The 21560-nt window shown below is 42.9% G+C and overlaps 2 protein-coding genes across 3 annotated transcripts; one reads left to right on the top strand and one right to left on the bottom strand.

Annotated features, from left to right (window-relative positions):
• Nucleotides 1-21551, top strand: BBIP1 (BBSome interacting protein 1). 2 transcript variants are annotated; one of them, XM_084591012.1, is made up of 2 exons: nt 1-466; nt 21376-21551. In XM_084591012.1, the coding sequence occupies exons 1-2, from the start codon at nt 406-408 to the stop codon at nt 21549-21551; spliced, it is 237 nt and encodes a 78-aa protein (XP_084447138.1). In that variant the 5' UTR covers nt 1-405. The 2 variants fall into 2 exon arrangements, with proteins under 2 accessions (XP_084447138.1, XP_084447137.1); XM_084591011.1 differs by lacking the exon at nt 1-466 and adding an exon at nt 20109-20239.
• Nucleotides 4137-19383, bottom strand: LOC146206338 (bridging integrator 3-like). Its single transcript, XM_084591010.1, has 7 exons — nt 19243-19383; nt 19019-19076; nt 18907-18947; nt 18784-18845; nt 18575-18711; nt 18186-18226; nt 4137-10020 (listed from the first exon to the last, which is right to left on the bottom strand). Exons 1-7 carry the CDS (start codon nt 19248-19250, stop codon nt 9621-9623), a joined length of 747 nt encoding a protein of 248 aa, XP_084447136.1. The 5' UTR covers nt 19251-19383; the 3' UTR covers nt 4137-9620.
• Nucleotides 21552-21560: the final 9 nt, after the last annotated feature.

Here is a 21560-nt window from a genome sequence, read left to right on the forward strand (position 1 = left end):
GCAGTCCTTGCCAGGAGAACCAAACTCGGCACTAAGCTTGATAAGCTAGTAGCGCTAGTAGTGCTAGTAGCTACATTTTGCGCACGTGGGTAGCTGGGACAAGTGCGCAGGCGCGGAAAGTGCGGAAAGCGCCGGGCTAGATTGGATGTGCAGCGTCTGGACTACTGTTTAGAGAAAGCAAAAACAAAGGCGTCGCTATTGTTTGAGATAGTGGCGAAGGCAGTGGTCTTGTGCGGATGTCGCTGGCTCCCTCTCCATTTGCTGCACTCAGTGCTCTGTCGCTTTCACTTTAGCGTAGGCGGAGCCGCGGAGCTGTGAGTGAAGCTAAGCTGGCAGTGACCGCCCGGCGCCAGATTTGAGTTTCCTTTGTGTCCGCTCTGCGTTCGTCCACCGACCTGCCCAAAGATGGTTTTAGCAGACTTATCTTCACAAAAACCCAAGAAGCGAGCAGCATGTGACGACGAAAGTAAGTTGAGTTTTGTTTTATTTTTCTATAAACAAGTAACGACGGCCTTCGCTGTCGAGAAAGTAAGCATGCGCCTGCAGCCACGTGCTGTACTATTGAAGACAGCAGCGAGTGTCCCGCATGCTAGTGATAAAAAGAATCGTCGAAGCCACCCGGCTTATCAGATCTCTGTTTACGCTCACCCGAAGTGTATTCGAGTTTGTTTTCAACGTCGGTTCATGAAAACTCTTACCACTTTTCGGTCAGGTTTTTCGTGGAACCTGATGAACCAAGTAACAGGAAAACGTTTAGTACTTATGCCGGACGTATGCCGGCTGTACTGTACGTTCTCAATCCAATGACAACTAAGAACTGATGTCAAGCTGCGCTTTAATGGTACAAAAGTATGTAACACTACAGATGCTGTCAGCTGGTTTTCAGTAAAAAAAAAAAAAAAAATAAATCAGTTAATGACTGATTAGTCGCTAACTCTATTAGTCTGACTGGCAATAACTGTCAGGCTGTAGTAGATGGAAAAATTACCAGCTCTAACAGTATGCCCACTCTTTTCAAGGCCAGTGATGCTGTTAAAAAAAAAAGGGGGATTTTTTAACAGGTGTCACAACACCACTGTGCAAAGGAGTTTCATAGCATAGTTTCATCTTCGAATTTATTGGAAATGCTGACTATTAGGGCAAAATAAAACTAAAGGTAGTGTATAGCTTGTCTTCCTGGCAGCCTGAATGTATACTTTCTTCAAAAGCACCTTTTTTTAAGCGTCATTCTTGATAACCAGATTATGCATTTTCTATCCATCAAAATCCAGCCACTTCCTATTTTCCTGATCTATCATATAGATGGTTGCCAGAATTTGCTTTAGGTTTCTCATCTACTTGCTAGAAGTACTTTCATGTCTCTATATGTATTCCTCTCAATTTGAAGGAGCTGCACAGGAAGGGCTTGTACACTGTGCATTGGAGCATGCAATAATAAGCTGCTGAGGTAAATGTGCAAACTTTCACTGTAGTCCCTGGCCATCAACATGGTGGTCTCTATGACATTGATGCAGGCCATTCTTACCGACATCGTTTTGCAGTCACAGCACCATAAACAAGTACTGATGAACAGGCACTTGGACACTAATAAGTTGTAGCACAAAAAAAGACAACCACACAAAGACAGTGTGACAACATACAACACCCTGTCGTCACCCTACCTTTTTGTGGTTGTCTTTTTTTTAGCGCTGTAACCACCCAGAAAGAAGTTTTAATGAGGCACTTGGAACAGGTAGGCATACTAGGGGAGCATTTTCCTCAAGTTTCTAGCTCTTTACACTACACAGACTTGTTTTTAATGTACAAAAACAAAGCCTAAAACAGACTTCGAACAAGTTGCGGCTCTAAAGAGCTTTACATTAATTTAGTTCTGAAATGCTAGTCCTCTCAGAACTTGCTGTACAGGCTGTTTTAAGGTTTTGTTCTAATAAAATGTAGGTATCATAAAAGTACCCAAGCCATGGAAAAGAGCAGTTGTTGTTCCAATCCTAAAGCATGGAAAGCCGCCAACCTCCCCTCTGGTAGTTATAGACCCACAGCACTCCCTAGTGGCCTCTCGAAATCTTTTGATTTTTGGATATCAGGTTTATTCATGAATATTGTGACCGTTTTGACATCTGTCAGTACAGCATTTTGAACAGCGCGAAAAGTGAAGGCTGAGCAAGAAGCACACGAACAAATGCCACATTTCTTTCTCAGTCTTGGTTTTTGCACTGTTCAATATGCTAAATTTTCACCAGCTTTCTCAGCTTTCAGTTCTGTAATTGTATATTTAAAAAAAATATGCCCAACAAATGAACATCTTGCTCAGCTTGCAAATGCAGTCCAAGAAGTGTTCATTCACAGAAAATATCATTTTCAGTTTTCTTTGATTTGGAAAAACCACCAGAAAGTTTGGAATTCTATGCGACCTAACAGATTTAAGTATCTGTGACTGGATGTTGAGCTGCTTAAAGATTTCCTGTATAACCGTTCATTTCATATCTGCCTTGGTTCAACTCTTGTAGAAAAATTTTGTTCCAGAGAATAGAATATCTCAAGGATGTATTCTAAGCATTACGCTCTTTGTCGTAAAATTCAATTCAGCAGGCAAAAGAATTCCAAAGTGCATTATGTTTTCAGTCTGCATCTATGACCTTTAGATTGCATGTACATTCTCCATCTTATAAAAATCCTAGGGACAGATACAACTCATTATAAAAAAATTAGTCAGTTGAGTAGACAGCAATGGATTTAAGTCTTCCCCACAAAGAACAGTCGCTGTTCTCTTCTCACTCAGAAAAAGCTTGCAGATCAACTAAATTTTCAGGCATTACGTTTGACAAAAAAACTTATTACCTCGCATAAACACTCTCAAGAAGAAAGCCTTGCCATCTCTGAGCATACGCAAAATTCTCTCAGAAAAACACTGGAGATTTTATTGAACTTTTTTTTTTTTTTTTTTTTGGAAAAAATTGCCTTTCAATCCGCGATTTTTCATTCATATTTTTTTGCCTTAAGCTTAAGATTTTGGGAAAAGGAAGGCGCAATATACCTTTGGGTGGACACCGTGGAATAGTGGACGCCTACACTGTCAAGGTCACACCACCTTTCTGAAGGTCACGCAGCTGGACAGGCTGACCTTGGCTGATATCTGGCATAATAAAGCTTATGCTTTAGTACATAACTGAGGCCTGTACATTTCATGTGGTGCATACAGAATGTCTCCTATGACTCCTATGACCAGCTTTTATGTGGAAACAGATATATGCACTTACTTGTGCGCAACACATCTGCTATCCAGTTGTAGCTAAGTGCCCTCTTAAAATAACATTCAACAAACCACAAGGTACCAGGCCATTAGAAGAGATTAGAAGTGGAATATCAAAATACTGGATGCATTACTTGGCATTGCTAAATGACTTGAGCCACTACCCTTATAGTAAAATTTTCCTGCACTCTGCAATCTCACTCTTACACAGTTGCATAGAAAACAAACTTCACAACATATCATTGAAACCTTTGTTGGTCTGGAGTAGAAAAATGGGGGCTTCGCAAGGGTTTATACAGATGGTTCGAAAATGGCTGTTTATGTTGGAAGTGCAGTGATATAAAAAAGTGTGAGGGAACAGTAAGGCTTCTACAATGTGTATCCATCTTTACTGCTTAGTGTTATACCATTTCATTTGCTGTGGAAAAAGTAGTAAACAAGAACATCGTAAACTGTATAATTTACAGACTCCCTAAGCATACTCACAGCTCTTCAGTCTGGAACTGCAATCACATAGCCACCTCGGGACATCATACACAATACGAGCACAACCACAGCTAAAGGACAAAACACAAAATCCTTCTGGGTCCCAGGCCATATCGAAAGTAAAGGCATAGAGTGAGCAGACGTGTCCATTGATCAATCTTATGGCAAGCAAGTCAAAAAAGTAAATGTGCCCTTTAAATATTGCATGAAGCTGAGTGCATGATGAACTAAAGGAAGAACTGCTTGGAACAGTGTAGCAAACTACATTTGGTAACACACACCAGAAACGTCTCAAGGCACTGATTTTATTCCACCTTCACATAGTGCTCTGCACACACACGCGCACACACACACTTTACACATAACTTCCAGGGGCGTAGCCAGGGGGAGGGCTTATGAGGCTTCAGCCACCCAAGAAATTTTTTTGTGCTGTCATACACTGCAGAAACAACCACCAGAGCCGGAAATCAATCTGGACTTTGTCTCCAGTATGTCTTTTTCCCGCTCAAAAAGAGATTTCTGCAGGAATAAAAAATGAAAAAGGTTCATTCAGTTTTCTGAAATCGTTCATCGGACAGGAGACAAGACAAGGGGACAAACCGTACTTCAGACAAGCTGACAAAGAACGCAGAGATGGAATGCGTGGAGAAATAAAAGAAAAACTAAGAGGGAGCGTGACGCCACATGCGCAGCCTCCACAGGCCAAACTCATCTTCTGACGCCGCGCTGTCTCCTCTCTCTCAGGCCTCCTGTTCGCACTGAATCTCGGTGTTTTTAGCCGCTATGTATGTTCCGGTAGAAAGTCTGTTGAAGTGTTCTGCTGAGAGTCCTCGTCTGTTCGTAACACTTCAGTTTGTTAGAGTGCAGATGCTGCATTATAATCAAAGTTATAAGCACACTGGAGAGAGTGCAGGCAACCATTTTATCTGCAGGTTCGTCAGGAAGACTACATATTCGAACCAATGTTAATTGTTTGGCTGGAAAACTGGCTATGATGAATTTCGAGTTCTGCATTTGCAAAATTAAAAGAATGATTTTCGTTAACAATACACGCGCAGGATACTTGATGGAACAAAAGCTCTGGACGGTACTATTCTTCCGTGCAATATTTGCATCCCGGCATGCAGAATTTATGGCGCAGCTGAGAGGTGACAGGTTGATGATGGGTATCTAGATATGGAAGAAGCTGAGCAGCAACATCAGCCCCCCTCGAAAAAAATTTCTGGCTACGCCACTGATAACTTCGTACCGACAAAACAAGACAAACCTCTATGTGATGTATGTGGACTTAAGTTCACTGTAAGCCATGTCATATTCTTGTGCTGGTAGTTTTAAACACTCGGGAAAATTTTTTTTCGTTTACACTTTTCTCTTCACCCAGTGTTGCTTTTAGGTGAAAGTAGTAGTAGTAAGTGGTTTTATTATTATAGAATAAAATCCTTGTTGATTTTTTTTTCTATATTTATAGGCATTTTTAAAAGAAACAAACATCAAATATGTAATATATAAATTATGATTATTTTAATATAACAGACTTTTAACCTTATATTTAGTACATGATAGCCTTAGCTACTTGTGCCAATAAACCTATCAAAGCACAACATATATTTTGCAGTCAGACTATGCATTCTTCTTTTGCTTCCTTCACAAACTCAATAGCCTTATGCTTAGTATTCAGTATTTGGCAAGCATACTTATGCCAACACTGCCATCTGGATACTTGAAGTAACTACATCACGTTATTATGTCTTGCTAACATAGAAAGGCGATTTTAGACAATTTGTTGAAGGGACAGTCTACTACCAGAGTCTATAATAATTTTGGCATATTATAGTTGTAATGGGGACAGAAATCACGATTCCGGCAAAAATCTGTGCTGTTTATGTGATTATATTGTTACAGGGAAGGTCCACAAGTGATAGTATTCCACTCAACTGGGGTTGATGGCAGCTGAGATCTGTCTACCTTTAGTGTTGTTTTCAGGCAGCCTGTTCCACTTCATCATCCTCTGGTGCACGACCAGCGAATACCACAAGTAACAATATCAGCAAAGGAAAACTAGTTCTTGTGTACTCTTTCAAATTTTTTTTAAAGATTTGCTAGTTCTATTAGCATGTGCTCTTTCCACTGTGCACCTTCTAGTGTGAAGAAAGCACTGATACGTTTACAGTGAGTGGAATAGTGGAAGAACAGCAACCTTCATTGCCTGGTAGCACCATTTCGTTTGGTCTGGCTTATGGGTTTTAACGTTCCGAAGCGCCTCAGGCTATGAAAGACTCCGTAGTGGAGGGCTCCGGAAATTTCCTTTTAATGGCTTTTAAAGCTTTTAATGGCTCATCGTTGTCGTCAGCAAAAGTCGGCTCTGATAAGTACTTAAAAAATAAATTAATAAACCTTGTCTTCCACAGGGGAATCGAACCTCCATCCCTTGGATCCCCAGCCCAGTGCTTTACCACTGCGCCACGCCCCGGATTGTGAAACGCTCTTCATAATTCCCCTTGTCTACAGTGAGAATGATAGCGAGATTCCGTGAGTGACAGATACTGCGCCTTTCCTTTTCTGTAGAATTATAGAACGCCGGTGAACTTTAATGCGTTCAATAAAATGCTTGTTGTGTTCAACAAGGGGCACACGATGTACCGTCACGACAGGTCATGACGTCATAAGGCGATTAATGCATATATGAAGCTGACCCCACCGGGCGTCCAATCTAGGTATCCGTGCACCCTTTCATTTGCCGCTTCCTCGAACACCGCACTACACAGCAAACAGAAGCAGACCCAGATGTCTAGGAGGCGTTAGTACAGCAGGCGTCAGTGGCATTTGAAACTGATTTACAGGATAGAAAAGGCGCAGTATCTGTCACAATTCTCCACGAACACATTACCATGCTATAAAGGAAGGGAGGAATGTGAAACAGTAGTCGCCCTTTTTACTCGAAGCATCATTCACCGTCGCATTCGCAACAAATGCGTAGCAGAATGCGGCACTCAGGGTTTTGCCTTTCACCACTTTAGTCGCCAAAGTGTCTCGTAATTTTACTTTTTTTGCGCTGTTACCTGAAGATGAATAACCAACAAGCCCAAGCTGCTATTCCAGCTATTCACTAGTGAGCTCTGACTCTGAGCCCGGGCAATTTTATTCCAAGAAAATGGATTCCTGAAGGTCCGCTGCATGTCCAACATGTATACCCAGCCTCTAATGCCAGTTTGCAACTGTTTTAGTTTTTTTGCCTCACGAAAACTAGCAACGGCTTCACCGCATGGTACGAGAAATGAGAATGTTTCCAACTATATATTTTTTTTTATGTAGCTGAAGAACGGTGCTGTACAGATAATTTTTTTACATAGTGTTCCTTAGTCATTTATCTTCAAAATGTATATTCTAAATTTTCTTTGTTTATAGTGCGACTGTAGATATCGTGCCTTTTCCATTTTACTTTTATCAACTCATCACTAAAATGGCAATTTTTCCTTTTTTTTGTGTGTTCCCTAACATTTTTTTTTTTTGCTTTGTAACATGTTTTTCAAAAGAGCATTTCGTTTTGTGAAATTTTTACTGGATTATTATTTGTACTGGCAAAAAGTATCTTCCAAGGCCTATGAAAAACGGCCATTTTCTCGCGATAACGAAAGAGTTGAATACCTTTTTATTTGAGCAATTATTTGTTTTTACCACTAGCACACTCTTTTCCATGCTTCACTGCCTTTTGTAGCATGGAGTACAGTATGCCTTGCCTAAGTGGAAAGCTGAAACCTCTGTTTCCTCAGTCTGGTTCATAACAATCCACGTGAATAATATTGCTAGTTGTAAAAGTTGCCCTGGTAATGTTTGCAGTATATATTTCATTGAGCACTGCTCGACATACAACTTGAAATCCAACCACAGATCATCAGCTGTCTTGATTCATTTTTTGTAATTGTAGAACTGTATGAATATTTCGAATAGTATAGGGCAGAATTATAAGCATTAAAGAGACTGTGAATGCTTACCGAAATGTGTCATAAGATTATAATGGAAATGGAAAAGGCTTGCCTAATAATGTACAGCTTGAGCACTCCAATATCAAAAAAAAAAAAAAAAAAAGGGGTTTTTTAATTTTGCACTGAAATTTGCATGAAAAAAAAACTGAAGAACCCTTTTGGCAGAGAAATGCTGTCATAATTGTTGAAGTCCACCACATGACCACATCTTAGAGATAAATCACTGATTTCAAGTGCACAGCATTTTTTTTCTCCAGGAATGCTCATCAGCTCTTCCTTTGCATTGCTGATGTGCTTTTAGCTTTTGTCACTGAATGTCTCTGCAATCTTCTGAAATTTTTTGGAAGTGGCACCCCCAGTCCACTAAAGGCTTTTATCGATGAGGCGTATGTCCTCGTGCTACAACAGCCTCGAGTACGTGGTCTTAAATGGACGCTACTTTATAACAAAAATGTCTAATTACTGTCTGGCAGGTGAGGTTAATATTAGTTTTCGGTGTATCACTTCTGCCTCAGCACAATGCCATTGCGATCGCTGGTCACGGTTCCCAGCATTATCAGACTAATAAAAGTGGGCGCATGCATTGATTGAAAAATTTTTGGTAAAACTTTTTGACACCGTTTCTAACAAAACAGTTGTGGAGACTGACCGCTTTTGGCTGCAAGCTTTCCATAGCACCGGAGAGAAAAAAATTTGGACATTTAAAGCCTAGTGTTCGGTCCCTAGCTGGACGAAAGTTTATGCGGTCAGGCATATGAATCCGTCACTGACGGAGTTTGAGGATGGATCAATGTTTTGGAACCACACAGTGCTTAAAGTCTGGCACCATCTGAGTGGGGTCTCGGTGATTCTAGCACAGCTGGAAAGGGAAGCAAAAGAGAGAGAGCGAGAAAGCAGCTTGCAGTCTGTTTTTCATGTCGTTTCATGCAAAAGCAAAGAAAGCATTTTTAAAGGTGGTTTCTAACTCATTTATAACACAGACATGAAAAAAGAAAAAAGAAAAAAAAAAGGGATCTCTGTGCTCTGCCAGTGTGCTCGACAGTATCTGAAAAACACTTTGCACTGAAATGAAACATTGACACTTGGAATTTACGTAATATTCGCGAAACCAACTCACAGTACGCCTAAAATCGGGGGCAACTATAGTGTTACCGAACAGATCAGAGGGGCTTGTAAATAAAACGTTTGCAAATAATTGAGCTTCAAATACAGTTTGTACAAGAAGCTTGAATTCTTATTACACATTAAACAAAGTTAACGAAGTGCAAAAAGTAGTAAAAAAACGCTCCATATGCGAATACGAAAATGAACAAAAATATAAAAACAGCAAGGTTGGTCGGCTTGACAGGCGACAAGTACAGCCTCGAAATTATTTAATATTATCGCGCAAGCACCAAAAATTTGTTCAGTCAGTGCTCAACACGATGCAAACTGCAAAATTGGTGAGAATTGACGCATGCACAGGATTACGTCAGTTCCAGCCTTTATATACTGTAAACTGCAAAATTTTCAAAACAATAGAGCAGAAATGTTCCAGCCACCGCAGACAGAAAAGCGAAAAATCGCTGCCTTTGAGTTCATGCCGACCCCCCCCATCTCTGGAACCCTGGAACTACAAAAATGGTTGCAGAACTTCGATCCATCAACAGACTTGATATGCAAATGTGATTCACTTTGGCACGCAGTGCCTTTTACAAATCCAAGAAAATTAATGGGAGGTGCGATTAAATAGTGCAGCAAAATGTTAGAAAGCATGCAAACATGTGCAAATATATTTTCATAATTTTTATTGCTTATGTAACAAACACATGCAACACAATTAATCTGTATCCTGCCATCTTACAACATCAACAAGTGCACCTCGGTATCATGCTGCTCTTTGCTCTGCTGAATTGATTTTCTTAGGTAGGCAGGCTGACAATGGAGAGGGCCCTGGCAGCAGCCAGGCGCTGCTCGACAGGGCTGCGTGGCCCCGGAGTCATGAGGTCATGGGCGCGGGTGGTTGCCTGTCCCCAGTGCAGCGTCTGGCTATGTACCAAGGCCTCAAGGCAGGGCTGTAGGTAGAGGCTGCTAGCTGCATACCAGCGAGGAAGGTCCTGTGCCAGTAGTGCTTCCATTGTGGTCAGCTCAGCTCGAGCCGTTTCTAGTGCCTGGCGACACTCGCTCAAGCGAGCCAAGTTGGCACCTGTCGATTCACGCCCACCCAACCGCTCAACGCGTTGCTCAAGACGCAAGCACTCCTGGACCGCCTGGTCACGTCTTTTCAGTGCAGCCTGCACCTCCGCAAACACACTCTGGTATCTGCATACATGCAACGCAAAAGGCATTGTTGGTTATAGACTGCTTTGCAAGACTTGCCAGTATCTTTGCTATTCAGTTGGGCATATGATATGCACGAGCATAACTGCACGCATATATTCTTTCTGGCTCCGACTGGTTCTTTACCTGATAAATAGAAGTGAGACAGGTAGTGCACCTCTGATTTTCTCAGAACCTTTTTCAGGTGTACCCTCTGTTTGCAATCCGAGTGAAGAAGTCAGCGGTTTTACTAAGAGAGTTTTTCTTCAATCTTTTCTGACTGATGCAGCACTTGGTAGACAAACAAAAAACACACACATTTCATTCACATACTCTGAATTTGAAATTTCAACTACACACACACACAAAAAAAAAGCACCCTCCTGTGCATTTCATAAATATAGGATGGTCTGTTTAAAAGCTACAACTTTCACCATTTTCAAGTCCTTATGACAAGCATGCGTTTTTAAACTTGTAATTGGTGATGAGGGCCTTAAATGCTAAACCCAAACATAACACTTTCTATGTGATACATCATGAATGATGCGAGAAACCTGAGAAATCGTGCACATATAACAGTACACTCGACGTGTACCCTGGGCAATTGGTCTGAAATGTGCTCTGTTGCTGTTGAGGTACACTACAAGCTTGGCCAACCTTGCACACTGATGCCAGCTGTGATGACATGCATGCATGTTTTGTAAACAGGAGTACAGTGCATTCTTTCTCATTGTAATAGGCATCATTATGATACTGGCTAGATTGCATGAAAATGAACATATTCATGTTGACAGGTTTACTATGCCATTGTTTTTCGAACGGGGGTCCGCGAAACCCATGCCCACACAGAAAAAGAAAGGTTGTGAGATAGCTCTGACTTGGCTAGACACAGTTTTGCAGGATTAAAAGCGCAGGGGTTCACAGCACTGTGATAAGAGGAGTGGAATCCCTTCTAGGGAGTATGCATGCTGACACCTATGCGCCACCTCTTCCCCACATCCTCTGTAGGCCGTGGCGCATTGGCTTATCAAGTGCACATATTTTAGTCCAGTTTAACCTTGACTCAATCCTGATTTCGTAACCAGTTCCAGCAATCAACCCCTTCGGTCTTAAGGTGTCCCCCTACTACTTCCACTGGTACACAAGGCACAAGGGGTCCGACACTTCCATGGCTGAGAACCACTAGACTGTGCCATGAAAGCGGTTAGCACTAGCTGATTAATTTGTGGTATTTATTAATGGGAAAAAAAGGATGGAGGTTGGACCCTATTTGAACCTGGTTGGAGTTTCTACAAGAAAGGGAAGCCGAGGCAAAAGGCAAAAAGCCTGACTGGGCCTTGGCTCCCAAAACAGACAACAGCACACACCTCTTGTGTATATAAAATATAAAAAAGCATTATGCAACACTTACATACGATATATAAAGGTATCAACACATGCAGTATTCATTAAAGATTCATTATAACGGCTAAAGTACTACAGTATTCATTATAACGGCTAATGTGCTAATGAGCCCGAGTACTGAAGTACCGACCAGTTAAAATATGCTGCATTTTTATTTATTTTTTCTTTTTTTTCAATGTGAAAGCGAAGGCACAAAGATCAGACAAGATTCTTGGTCGATGCTGGTTCATTTTAATAGCAGTATAAATTTCTTAGTTGGAAGACCACCGATTAATCTTTTAATGAATTTTACCTTTGGTGTGACTTAAAGGTGACTTAAAGAGTGTGTCAGATGCGAAATACCAAAACACAGGCACTGATAAAACGCACACTGATGACATCCTGCCCCAAAATATTTGTAGGTTTAAGACATTTCTTGCGATACTAAACATATATCTTCTGAGTGTACAAACATACACAGGCCCGGCATGGATACAAAGCACTGCGCAGTAGATGGTAATGTCTGCGATGAAATAATTGTGGTAGATGAGAAAAAAAAAAAAACATCAGCATCGTTGCGTTTTGGGTGAGTAGGTTGTCCATGGCAGATGGCAATTTTGTGCGCTAACGCCAGACTGGGCAAGAAGGGGACACAGAGGGCTTGTATTGCCTGTGTGTGTCCTCCCTTTTTTGTCCTGTCTGGTGTGCATGCAAAACATTTTCATCCGCTAAAAATATCAGGTTGAGTAAGCAGTTATAGAAGAGGGTTTGCGGGGTTGACAATGCTGGGCTAACTGTCTAGCGTCGCAGATTTTTTACATGGTTTCTGCTACACTGATTACCAGCTTTCCATTTCCTTTAGGAGTGTTAATACTTTAAAGAAAAAAAAAAAAAAAAAATCTGCTTTTTCAGTGACCCAGTGGTCACTGGGAGTGGGTTGTGGGTAGTATGGCAGATGAGGCAAGAATTCAGGGCACTGGTTGCAGGCAATTTCTCAACAATTCAAGAGCAACTTGCAAAGGCAGCAATTTTTTCTTTGGATGTGTAGTGCTCCAAAATTGTCCTTCCATGCCTGAATGGGGTCAGCATTGCCTTTTGAGCGGATGGCAGAGTTCTGATTTTTTTTCCCCCAGTTATGCAGTCACTTAGCGCCACTCACAGCTTGTGTATTTTGCTTCCTGCTGGTAGTGTTGCATCCATGTAGCACTGGCTGTCGTAACCATCCGAAAAAGCCATTGGCTCCTCCTTAAAATTGCTGCAAAAATGTTTCTCTATGTTATCTGCTTCAAAACTTGATACAGAGATAGCATAGGACAGTCTTTCTTATCATGTTCATATGATGCACTTTTGCTTGATTTGATCAGAATTAGAAATCGATGTTGTCTGCAACATTGGCGACTGAAAAAGAGTAGCTTCTGCATGATGGTGATGATAATGGCGTGGCTGTTCCCTTTGTAACAGGCAGGCACAATTAAGTATGTGCCCTAGCCACTAAAAATCATAGAAAACAATTTGTGAGTATACATGCTCAATCACATTCTCCGGTCAGCATCACAGTATGCTCCACCACTGTCTTTGGCAATGTTAATGATTGCAGCGAGGTTGTGTGGCAGCTGATGCAATTCAACAGATCACAAGAACTTAGCGTTTCCTCTCCGAAGATCCGGCACAGTGCAGCTTGCACTTGTATCGAAAGGGCACTGCTCCCACATGCGCTTCTTCAGAGAGCAGGGTACTTACGACAGGATTGTCATAGAAGTGCTCAAGGGAAGTAGTTTTGCTGTGTCTGGACTTAAACACCATCACCTCACATATTCTTGTCTGCACTGCCAGGGACCATTTGTACTGACTCAGCCGGCATCTCATGCCCACTTCAGGCATGCCTTGGCACTCGCTGAAATAGTGACTATGGCATTTGCGAATGGTGGTGCTGGCACATGTACCACTTTCCATATTTTGCGAACCAACAAAAAAACCCAGAGCAAGTAGCAGTGTACGGTTCTGTTATTGCGTCTAGAAACCTGTCAAATGCTTCCCTCGTTTGTCCCAGATGTATCAGCCGCTGTGCTAAAAGTGAAAGTGACTCCCGGGTATCTGTACTAAGTCGCCCATGGTGTCATTTACCATTGCCAAGGGTAACTGCTCTATCGAGGACTCGAACTTCAGCACAGCTGATTTTCCATGTTAAAATAGACAAACAGGTGGCCTAGATGAGTCAGGGCCAGTTGCAGTGCATGTAGCCATGCCATATCCTCGGCAAGTGAGAACATTATACCAGACGTCCCATCCCACATATAGTGAAGGCCAAAAGCAAGGCCCACTTTAGACCAGAAACGTATATTGTGTACAAGAGTGAGGAAAGGAGGCAACCTTACTTAAGCCCTATGCAGGCCTCAATAGGATTTAAGTGTATGCCAGCAACACACGCTACAGCTTTGGTTCCGGCATACAGCCAATGTAGCAGGTCCACCCAGCTAGAGCAGTCTTAGAGGCAGCTGTGCGTGACACTCGTATGCTTTTGCAATATTTGAGAAGCACTTCGCGAGGCCCCACGTTTCCTTCCTTGCCTTTTCAATGCACTGGTTGAGCTGAAATATACTAAAACCTCGTTGATATGTTTTTTAAAAACTGCAAGGGGAAAAAAATGTATGATCCGAACTGCCTCATTTTGAAAAATTTAATTGCTGAATGAGGTATAAAGACATTTAGAATTAAGACTATTAGCACTCTCGCAGAATTCAGTCCATTTTGTGTTGTCCTAAGTACAGAAAAGATTTAAGAAAGCCGGTTCATAGAAGGCAATGACAAGTCGGGATCGCTTCCTTGGTTGTTTCCTTCGCCACCTTACACCAGTGACGTATGGAGAAGCCATTGCGATGGTTTACAATTGCAGCAGAACCATCCCCCTTGTATGCAAGTGAATAGTTTTAGTTATCAAGTAGTTCACCCCTATGCCCCTAAGACACCACAAAGAAGCCATCGCATTTTTTTTTATGAAGTCATGTTTCTGCGGGTACGGGCGCCTCTTGTTGGCTTTCCTTAATGCTTTGCCTTTTTGCATCTAGGCACTCCAGGAAAGCAACTGTGATGTGCGAGCGCTGGTTATAAGTTTTTAATGTCACGAACGCTCATTATCATTAGCATATGCCCGGTTGATCGCAAAACTAATACTACCACAATTTTTTTAAATTTCGAATGTAGTAACCGGGAAATCGTATGAACCAGGAACATATTAACGATGATTTACTGCATTATCCTCGAGTCATCGGTTTGGGCACAAGCCATTTTGTAGCTCGGTGAAAATGCCTTGCACTCCACCCAAGCACCCAACTATACTTTTTTTTTAATGTGTGTGTGAGGAGATTGTAAAAGACACTAGCAACAGTAACTGGTTCATACTCTCATAAACTGTTGGTATCACTGCCTGTCTTCAACACTACACTGACCCTGCCAATAAGCCAGTCTGTCGGGATTGGGTGTCCTTTGATGACTCTCCTACGTCAAGTGGTAACTGCATGAGGTGACAATCTCTGGCGACGCGTCACGTGATGACGACGCCTGTTGCCGCTGATGCTCACCGCATGGAGCGATGGGACTTGGCGACAGAGAGGAGTGTTTTCAGCGTCGCTTTTTTACCTCTGCCTCGTCGTTCGGTCAAGGGGAGCACAGTTACGCTATATTCCGTTTCTAACACTAAACAGCATGAAGTATGATAAAACATTGATGGAATTTCTTGCGCTACTACACTGCGATGCAGATTTGCGTTGCAAGCAGTAACAATATCTAGCTACACTAGACTTTTTTTTTTCCTTTATTACCCTACCAAGCTTTTACTCAATTGTCTCGATGGGCTCATATATGCATGGATCAGACTGAAACGAGCGTCTGCAGGTTCTTCGCTCAAACCGGACTAGAAAAACAAACTTCTCTCATAAACAAAAAAAGCCAGAACAGAAGTTGAGTACCCCAAAGCCTTCTGAGATTGGCTGCTTCGCGAGCTACTCAACCTCAGTTCGCAGGTCGAGCCAACGTTTCGACAAGTGGACTTGTCTTCGTCTCAAGCCCACTGTCGAAACGTTGGCTCGACCTGCGAACTGAGGCTTCTCCCCCTCTACCCTTGTTCAGTGCTTTCATACCGTGTAACCATCTTCTTCCTCTCGTTCTGCCTGGATCCTCTTGATGCGATGCACACATTAATCCATCTGTCCGTCTAATTCTGTCTAGCCAGTTATTCCCTCTCTCGTCTTTCCCATGTTACGCACCACTGCAAATATAAGACATTGGCAACAAAACAACGTAAAAAGAAGCATAGGAATGCTCGTCACTTTTAATTTTGTCAAGGCGAAGACAAGCAGTGAACTGAATGAATAGCTGCCCAGAACTGCCTACACCATTTGAAGCTCCTGAGGCAGCAGGTTATTTATTGCTTCGACGGCGCCAGGAATCAACATCGGCACCTTGCGCTCAGTAATGTTGGCACCCCCCCCCCCCTTCCCCCCTCACCTCGTGGCAACAAGGCACCACTGTGCACTTCCTACTAGTTTTGTACACTGTAGTGCCCCAACTGCCGCTTCAGTACACTGTCGACACATTGCATCTTACTGCTTGGAGGAACGGTTGTGACTTCACTTTGTTGTACCATCTAATGCCCAGAGTAACCAGACTACCTGGGACATGGCGGTCTAACGTACAGCTCTACTCAATCCTGTCACTTCTGGCCCATCCTTTATGCTGGCACTGGGCTTGCCGCATGCCTTATCTGCTTTGTAGGTGTGCTATCGGGCATACGAAATTTGCTAATGCAACGTGCAGTGGTGTATTTTAGTAAAAGCAATTTCAACAGGAATAATTTTGCTGCAAAATTGTTCTCCTAAGGTAGTGCACTCTGTTACTAAATTACTAGATCAGAAAATTAATTCATTACCTTACAAATTACCAGAAAAATAATGAAGTTAAAGTAATTTCATTACAGTAATAAAATTACTGCCATGTATAGTCTGTACATGCATGTGTGTCGCTTTTAGGATGGATAGCAATATGATCTTCCAGTGTTTCCAGTGGACGGAAGCTGTGTTATACATTTTGCAGATGTCGTGCGAGATGTCTTGCCAAATCCATGAATGGGTCACCATTGCTCGCATGCATGTAGTCCAGTTTACGCACATACGATTAGAACTTCCGTGCTCAGTCACACCCAGACATGGTGATTGCCTATAGTTGTTCGTGTTCATACTTAGCAATTTTCTGCCGCACCACTGCCTGCATTGCTTTCTTCTGAAGGTACCCTTGCCAACTAGTCGACAGTGCTCAGAGGAAGCAAGTTGCGTGGAATGTGTATGAGTGCCATTGATGGTTTTCTGTGCGTTAAGGGCTACGTTGTGTTGTGTGGGGTTTTATGGCGCATAGCAACTAAGGCTATCATACGCCAAACAAGACGTGTATTATGTTTATGTTATGGACAAAATACAGACGTCAGAGACATTACAACTTGTTTAGGAGCATTGCATCCTCTAAGAATTTAAAAACACAGGGTGTATTGACAAATGCATCCTCTCCGAGGAGCAAGGCAGGATGAAATGGAATTTTCTTTGTGTAGAAGAGTGTGAAATATTTTTCCCTCAGCTTCTCGAACTTCCAGGAGAATAAAATGTGGTTTATAGTGACCTCTTCTCCACACCCTTCACACATGGCCTTATTTTTTTTCCAAAGAATGAAGTTGTGCGTCAGATGGGTATGTCTGATATGGAGGAGACATAAAATTATTTCAAATAAGCGTTTCTGATGGTTACATGGTTTCCATTCCTTGAGTTTTGGTTTGACGACGTGCAGTTTGTTGTTTGATTCATTATCCCATGAAGCTTGCCATTTTCTTCTCAGTTCTGTTTGTACAAATTTTTTGACATTAAGAGCTACATGTACATCCGCACCCTACAAGGCTTTAAATGGGAAGCACAAGGGCGATTGCGATGATTCTCAAAGACTTTACACAATGTATGCACTCTGTCTTGTTGCGTAATATTTACATGCATGCAGTGTCACACCCAGTCACATTATAAAATGATAACAGAATGTGGGTAGAAGGTGATGCAACTGAAAAGGCGGGGGGATGTGTGAGTGTAGACATCTTGCATTTTTCGCCGATCCTTCCATGCACCTCATTTTCTGCTCGAATGCAGACTACAGGAATAAAGTTAGTGACCAAATGATCACTGGTGGTACTGATCTGAATAAACACACCAAAATCTTCCACATTAGCAGAACTACTACCTTTACAGTACTATGAGAAGTGTCTAGTGATTCTAATAATGCAGTGCTCGAGCTGCCACCTGTCACTCACTTTCTGCATAAAAACGAACATTGCTGCAAGCTTTCCCTAGTGTTCGTTAGACGCCTTTTTTTTTTTTTCTGTGCTAGCACTTTTAACGCAGATTTTGTGTGGCTGCTTAACAGCACACTGCACTGCCTTGATATAATTAGTCTTGCTTAAGTAAGATCTTGTGCCTGCCATTTATTGCTTGTGGCATTATTTTGCAGTATTGCTGCCTTTAATGGCACCCCATTTTACAATGCTTTTTACTTAAGTAAAGTAGTCCAGAATGTAAGTGACCTGGCTTGTCATGCATCCCCACTATGCATGTCATATGTGCCATATATGTCCTACTGCTGCACTGAAAGGCTGCACAAGCACTGATTACAGATGACAGGCCCAGCCAGTTTCAAATCTTCAGTGGCAGTCGGCGTGCAACTGGCTGTGCGGTAAACTTGTGGTCTCATTGTGCACTCACCGTTTGAGAGGATCCACCAAGCAACGCCGAACAGCCACGAGCTGTCAACAGAAAAGAAAACTTATTCTTCACTCCTAAATGATTTTCCTTGATATGGAAACTGCTTAACAGCTATCCACGTTTATTAGTCCTATTTCAACCAGAACCTTTCCTTTTATAAAGTTCCTAAAATATAATGTGTATGTGATAAGCTAAGTACAAAATGAAGTATCAGATCTTTGTTGAAACACGTTTCCTGGCGCCAGTATTACTATTGCACGCTGTCACAATGTTTGTGTGCTGCAGTAATGTGATGTTATATTCAGAACACATAGCGCAAACTTTGTTTATGTGCAATGACAACACAAAAGATTCATTGCTGATCAGGATATAAAATTCCCCGTGCTCACGTGGTCATCAACGGCCGTGTCCATGGACGATGCAAAGCCAAGCCATTCTTCGACCAGCCGGCGCAGCTCTGGGCTTTCGTTGCACAGCTCGCCACTAGCCAGGTCACTGCTCATCTTCTTCTCGCAATGGTACAATGCTAGAAAAGCATCCGTGGCAAGGCAGCGAGTTCACATCGACCGCTACAGGTACAGCGGACGAAACTTCGTACCCAGCATGGTGTCCTCGTACTTCTTTGCATCATTGTGGAGCTTCTTCGTGTCCCTCTCGAGCCTGGACGTATGCAGGGAAATTGGAGTGACGACACACCCACGATCCAAACTAATAGCCTTACCGTACAAACTTGGACACATGTTCCTCGATCGTCTTCTCGTCCTGTCAAGAGACGATGGCAAGTGTGAGGGTTGCACTGCGCAGAGACTGCGGCAGCAGAGTACTGAACTCACGAGCTCGCCGCTTGGAGAGCTCCTCGATGATGGCTTTGACAACCGCTTCAGGGGGTTCCTTAGAGGAAGTAAAACTAGCTTTGTCCCTTAATATGTAACGGTAGTACAGTCATCATATCAAGTTATCGCGCTGCTCACGACCTACAACGCGTTTTGTTGTTTTTCAAAAGCAGCTAAGCAGCCCAGAATGTCCAGCGGTATGCAGAAGTAGTAGTTGCACTTACCAGCTCATGACGTGCTTGACGTGACCGTCTGAGGAATGCTGCCTTCTGCATAACCGATGCGGGGGGTTTTAAAACAGCCAACCCTGTCTGACACTTAGAGAAGTAACTTCGCGCCTTGCACCGCTGCCGAACCACCGCTTCCACCGCCACCACTGCCTCGACCGCTGGCCTGCCTCGCACGTAGCCGCGACTTTCGGAAAGTGCCATGGTTGGCGCTGCTGTCGTTATGCCCATGGAGTCAAGTACAACCAGTACAACGTTGGTCAAGTATCATAGAGGAAGCTTTCCTGCCGTGGTCATGCCCAAGGAGGATATATTTTATATATCCTCCTTGGTCATGCTAAACAAAGCAATGCACCCGAGTGCGCCATGCGCCCAGGGCGTTTGTCAATTTCGTTCCTATGGGGGCGGAAATGTACGTGAAATTCATGCCCGTCGGTTTTTTCATTGAGTTTTAATATATATATTTTTTTTGAAGTGTGAAATATGTTACCATTGGTTTCGTTGTTCGTTCACGTGACTGCTTTCTTTTTCTATGCCCTCATCACACACGCATGAACTGTGGCTTTTGTTTTGTTTTAAGGCTAATCAGTTAATCTGAACATAGTTACGATGTTTCGTTTATCTTATCTCTCCTTCTCGACTTACCTTCTCCCAGTATCCCAGTCTTTTTGATTTCTATTGGGTTTCAGATACTTTCGCAGTCGATTAAAATGTGTGCTGAATCGTTTCTGGGTTCTTCTACCATGTCCTTTCCAGGTACCATCCGCAAACCGAAAGTACAGTATAGAACACTGTACCTGACTGTACCGAAAGCGCCTCATCTTGCAGTTTCTGTTTTGACCACACCCATGAGAGGGCGTTGGCTGCAATTTCTGTGCGCTCTGGGGTGCGCGCTTTCTAATGGTTGCCTTGGCTACCATTTGTTTACACGGAAGAAGGGTGTTGGTTTCTTGTCGCACGCTTCAAGAGTCTTCGACGGCTTTAGGAATGTTTGGTACGAATCCTAAGGGGTCTTTTAACGTTCGAAACAATTTTCAAATGCGTGGTTGTGCCATAGTCTGTAGTGCCATTATTAGTGAGAGGTAATCTGGGTCGCAAACCCACCCACTTATGCAGCAGGCGTTGACCGCTTCCTGTGCATGCAGAGCCGCTTGAAAATCTGCCTCAAAACTAATACAACTTGGTATTCGTAAATGCCTAATGCCTTTAGTGGTTCTCAGAGACAGTGTTGTGTTGTCGCATGGGTATTTCATACTATTTTGCTACGCGATCCTCCGGATGTGAGACCGCTTCTGTTTACTTCCTGACGTCACTTGCCCTTGCTCGGGAAAGCTGTAAAGCGTTAGGCCGCTGCTCGTGTAAGCAGTGGAATGTAGCACGCCAGCTAAATGCCTTTTGCAGTTTTTTTTTTATTATTATTATGGTTGCTTGGATTGCGGAGGGCAACTTTCCTGAGCGAGTGTTCCACTTTGCATCATTTTCTTCGTTGATTTATGTGTGAGCCGTTCCTGGAAAGGCGAAGCGCGCAGATACTTTTCACATAGGTGGCTCAGGCAACAAAGTTGACACCAAAGTCGGTGTTGCACCCCCCCCCCCCCCCTCCCTTTTTTTTTTTTTTGGAACGGCAATTTGGATCTGGCGCCAAACGTATTGTGCCGACTATAGGCGGCGTGCAGCAAGCACCACTTTTTACATCACATTAGGACCTGCTTGAACTGTTGGCATTTGCCAGCTGCAGTGCATATTATGGTAATGTCACATTTTTGGCAGGGCTTGCATGCACTTTTTACCGTTTCTTGGTTTGTGAAGTCTTTGGTGTGAAATGCAGGTGCTTAGATGACTGGGTTTATGGCAGTTTCCTAGTTGTGCATTTATGACAGTGTCATCGTATTTCCTAACAGATTTATGAAGAACATAACAGCGCGCGATTGACCAACTGAACAGTGATCATTGCTTTGTAGTTTAACGTGCATCAATTGGGAAGATGCTGGGCAGTTATCAAAGTAGTGCACAATTTTTGAAGTCACTAGATGCTGCAATTCAGCATTGAGTGACTTTAATAGCACAGAGAGCAGTAGATGAGCATTCCACAGGGATAAAAACGTGAGTTGGCCGTCTACCTTTATGCAGGAGCAGCAGTGCACGAAGTGGTGCCCAGCCGGGGGCTACTGTTTCGTGAAAGCTGTATATGCCCTGTGCTGTGCAAGCCCAAGCTGTTGCCATTGCAGAGCATTAGCCTGGAGAAGCTTGAGCGCCTACAGGCTCAACAGAAGACCCAACAGCGGCAGTCACCCAAGAGTTACTAGCGCGACACA

Source organism: Amblyomma maculatum, chromosome 1 (genome assembly GCF_055883805.1).
Source record: "Amblyomma maculatum isolate TAMU_Amacu chromosome 1, ASM5588380v1, whole genome shotgun sequence".
NCBI lineage: Eukaryota > Metazoa > Arthropoda > Arachnida > Ixodida > Ixodidae > Amblyomma > Amblyomma maculatum.

Excerpts from the sequence above, each read along its gene's own strand:
- LOC146206338 (XM_084591010.1), bottom strand. Across the intron at positions 18,712-18,783 it reads GTACGAGGACACCATGCTGG|CATTGTACCATTGCGAGAAG; the intron begins GTACGAAGTTTC and ends ATGCTTTTCTAG. Across the intron at positions 10,021-18,185 it reads TTGGTGGATCCTCTCAAACG|ATACCAGAGTGTGTTTGCGG; the intron begins GTGAGTGCACAA and ends GCATGTATGCAG.
- BBIP1 (XM_084591011.1), top strand. The coding sequence starts at position 20,146 with ATGGTTGCCTTGGCTACCATTTGTTTACACGGAAGAAGGGTGTTGGTT. Across the intron at positions 20,240-21,375 it reads GACGGCTTTAGGAATGTTTG|GAGCAGCAGTGCACGAAGTG; the intron begins GTACGAATCCTA and ends ACCTTTATGCAG.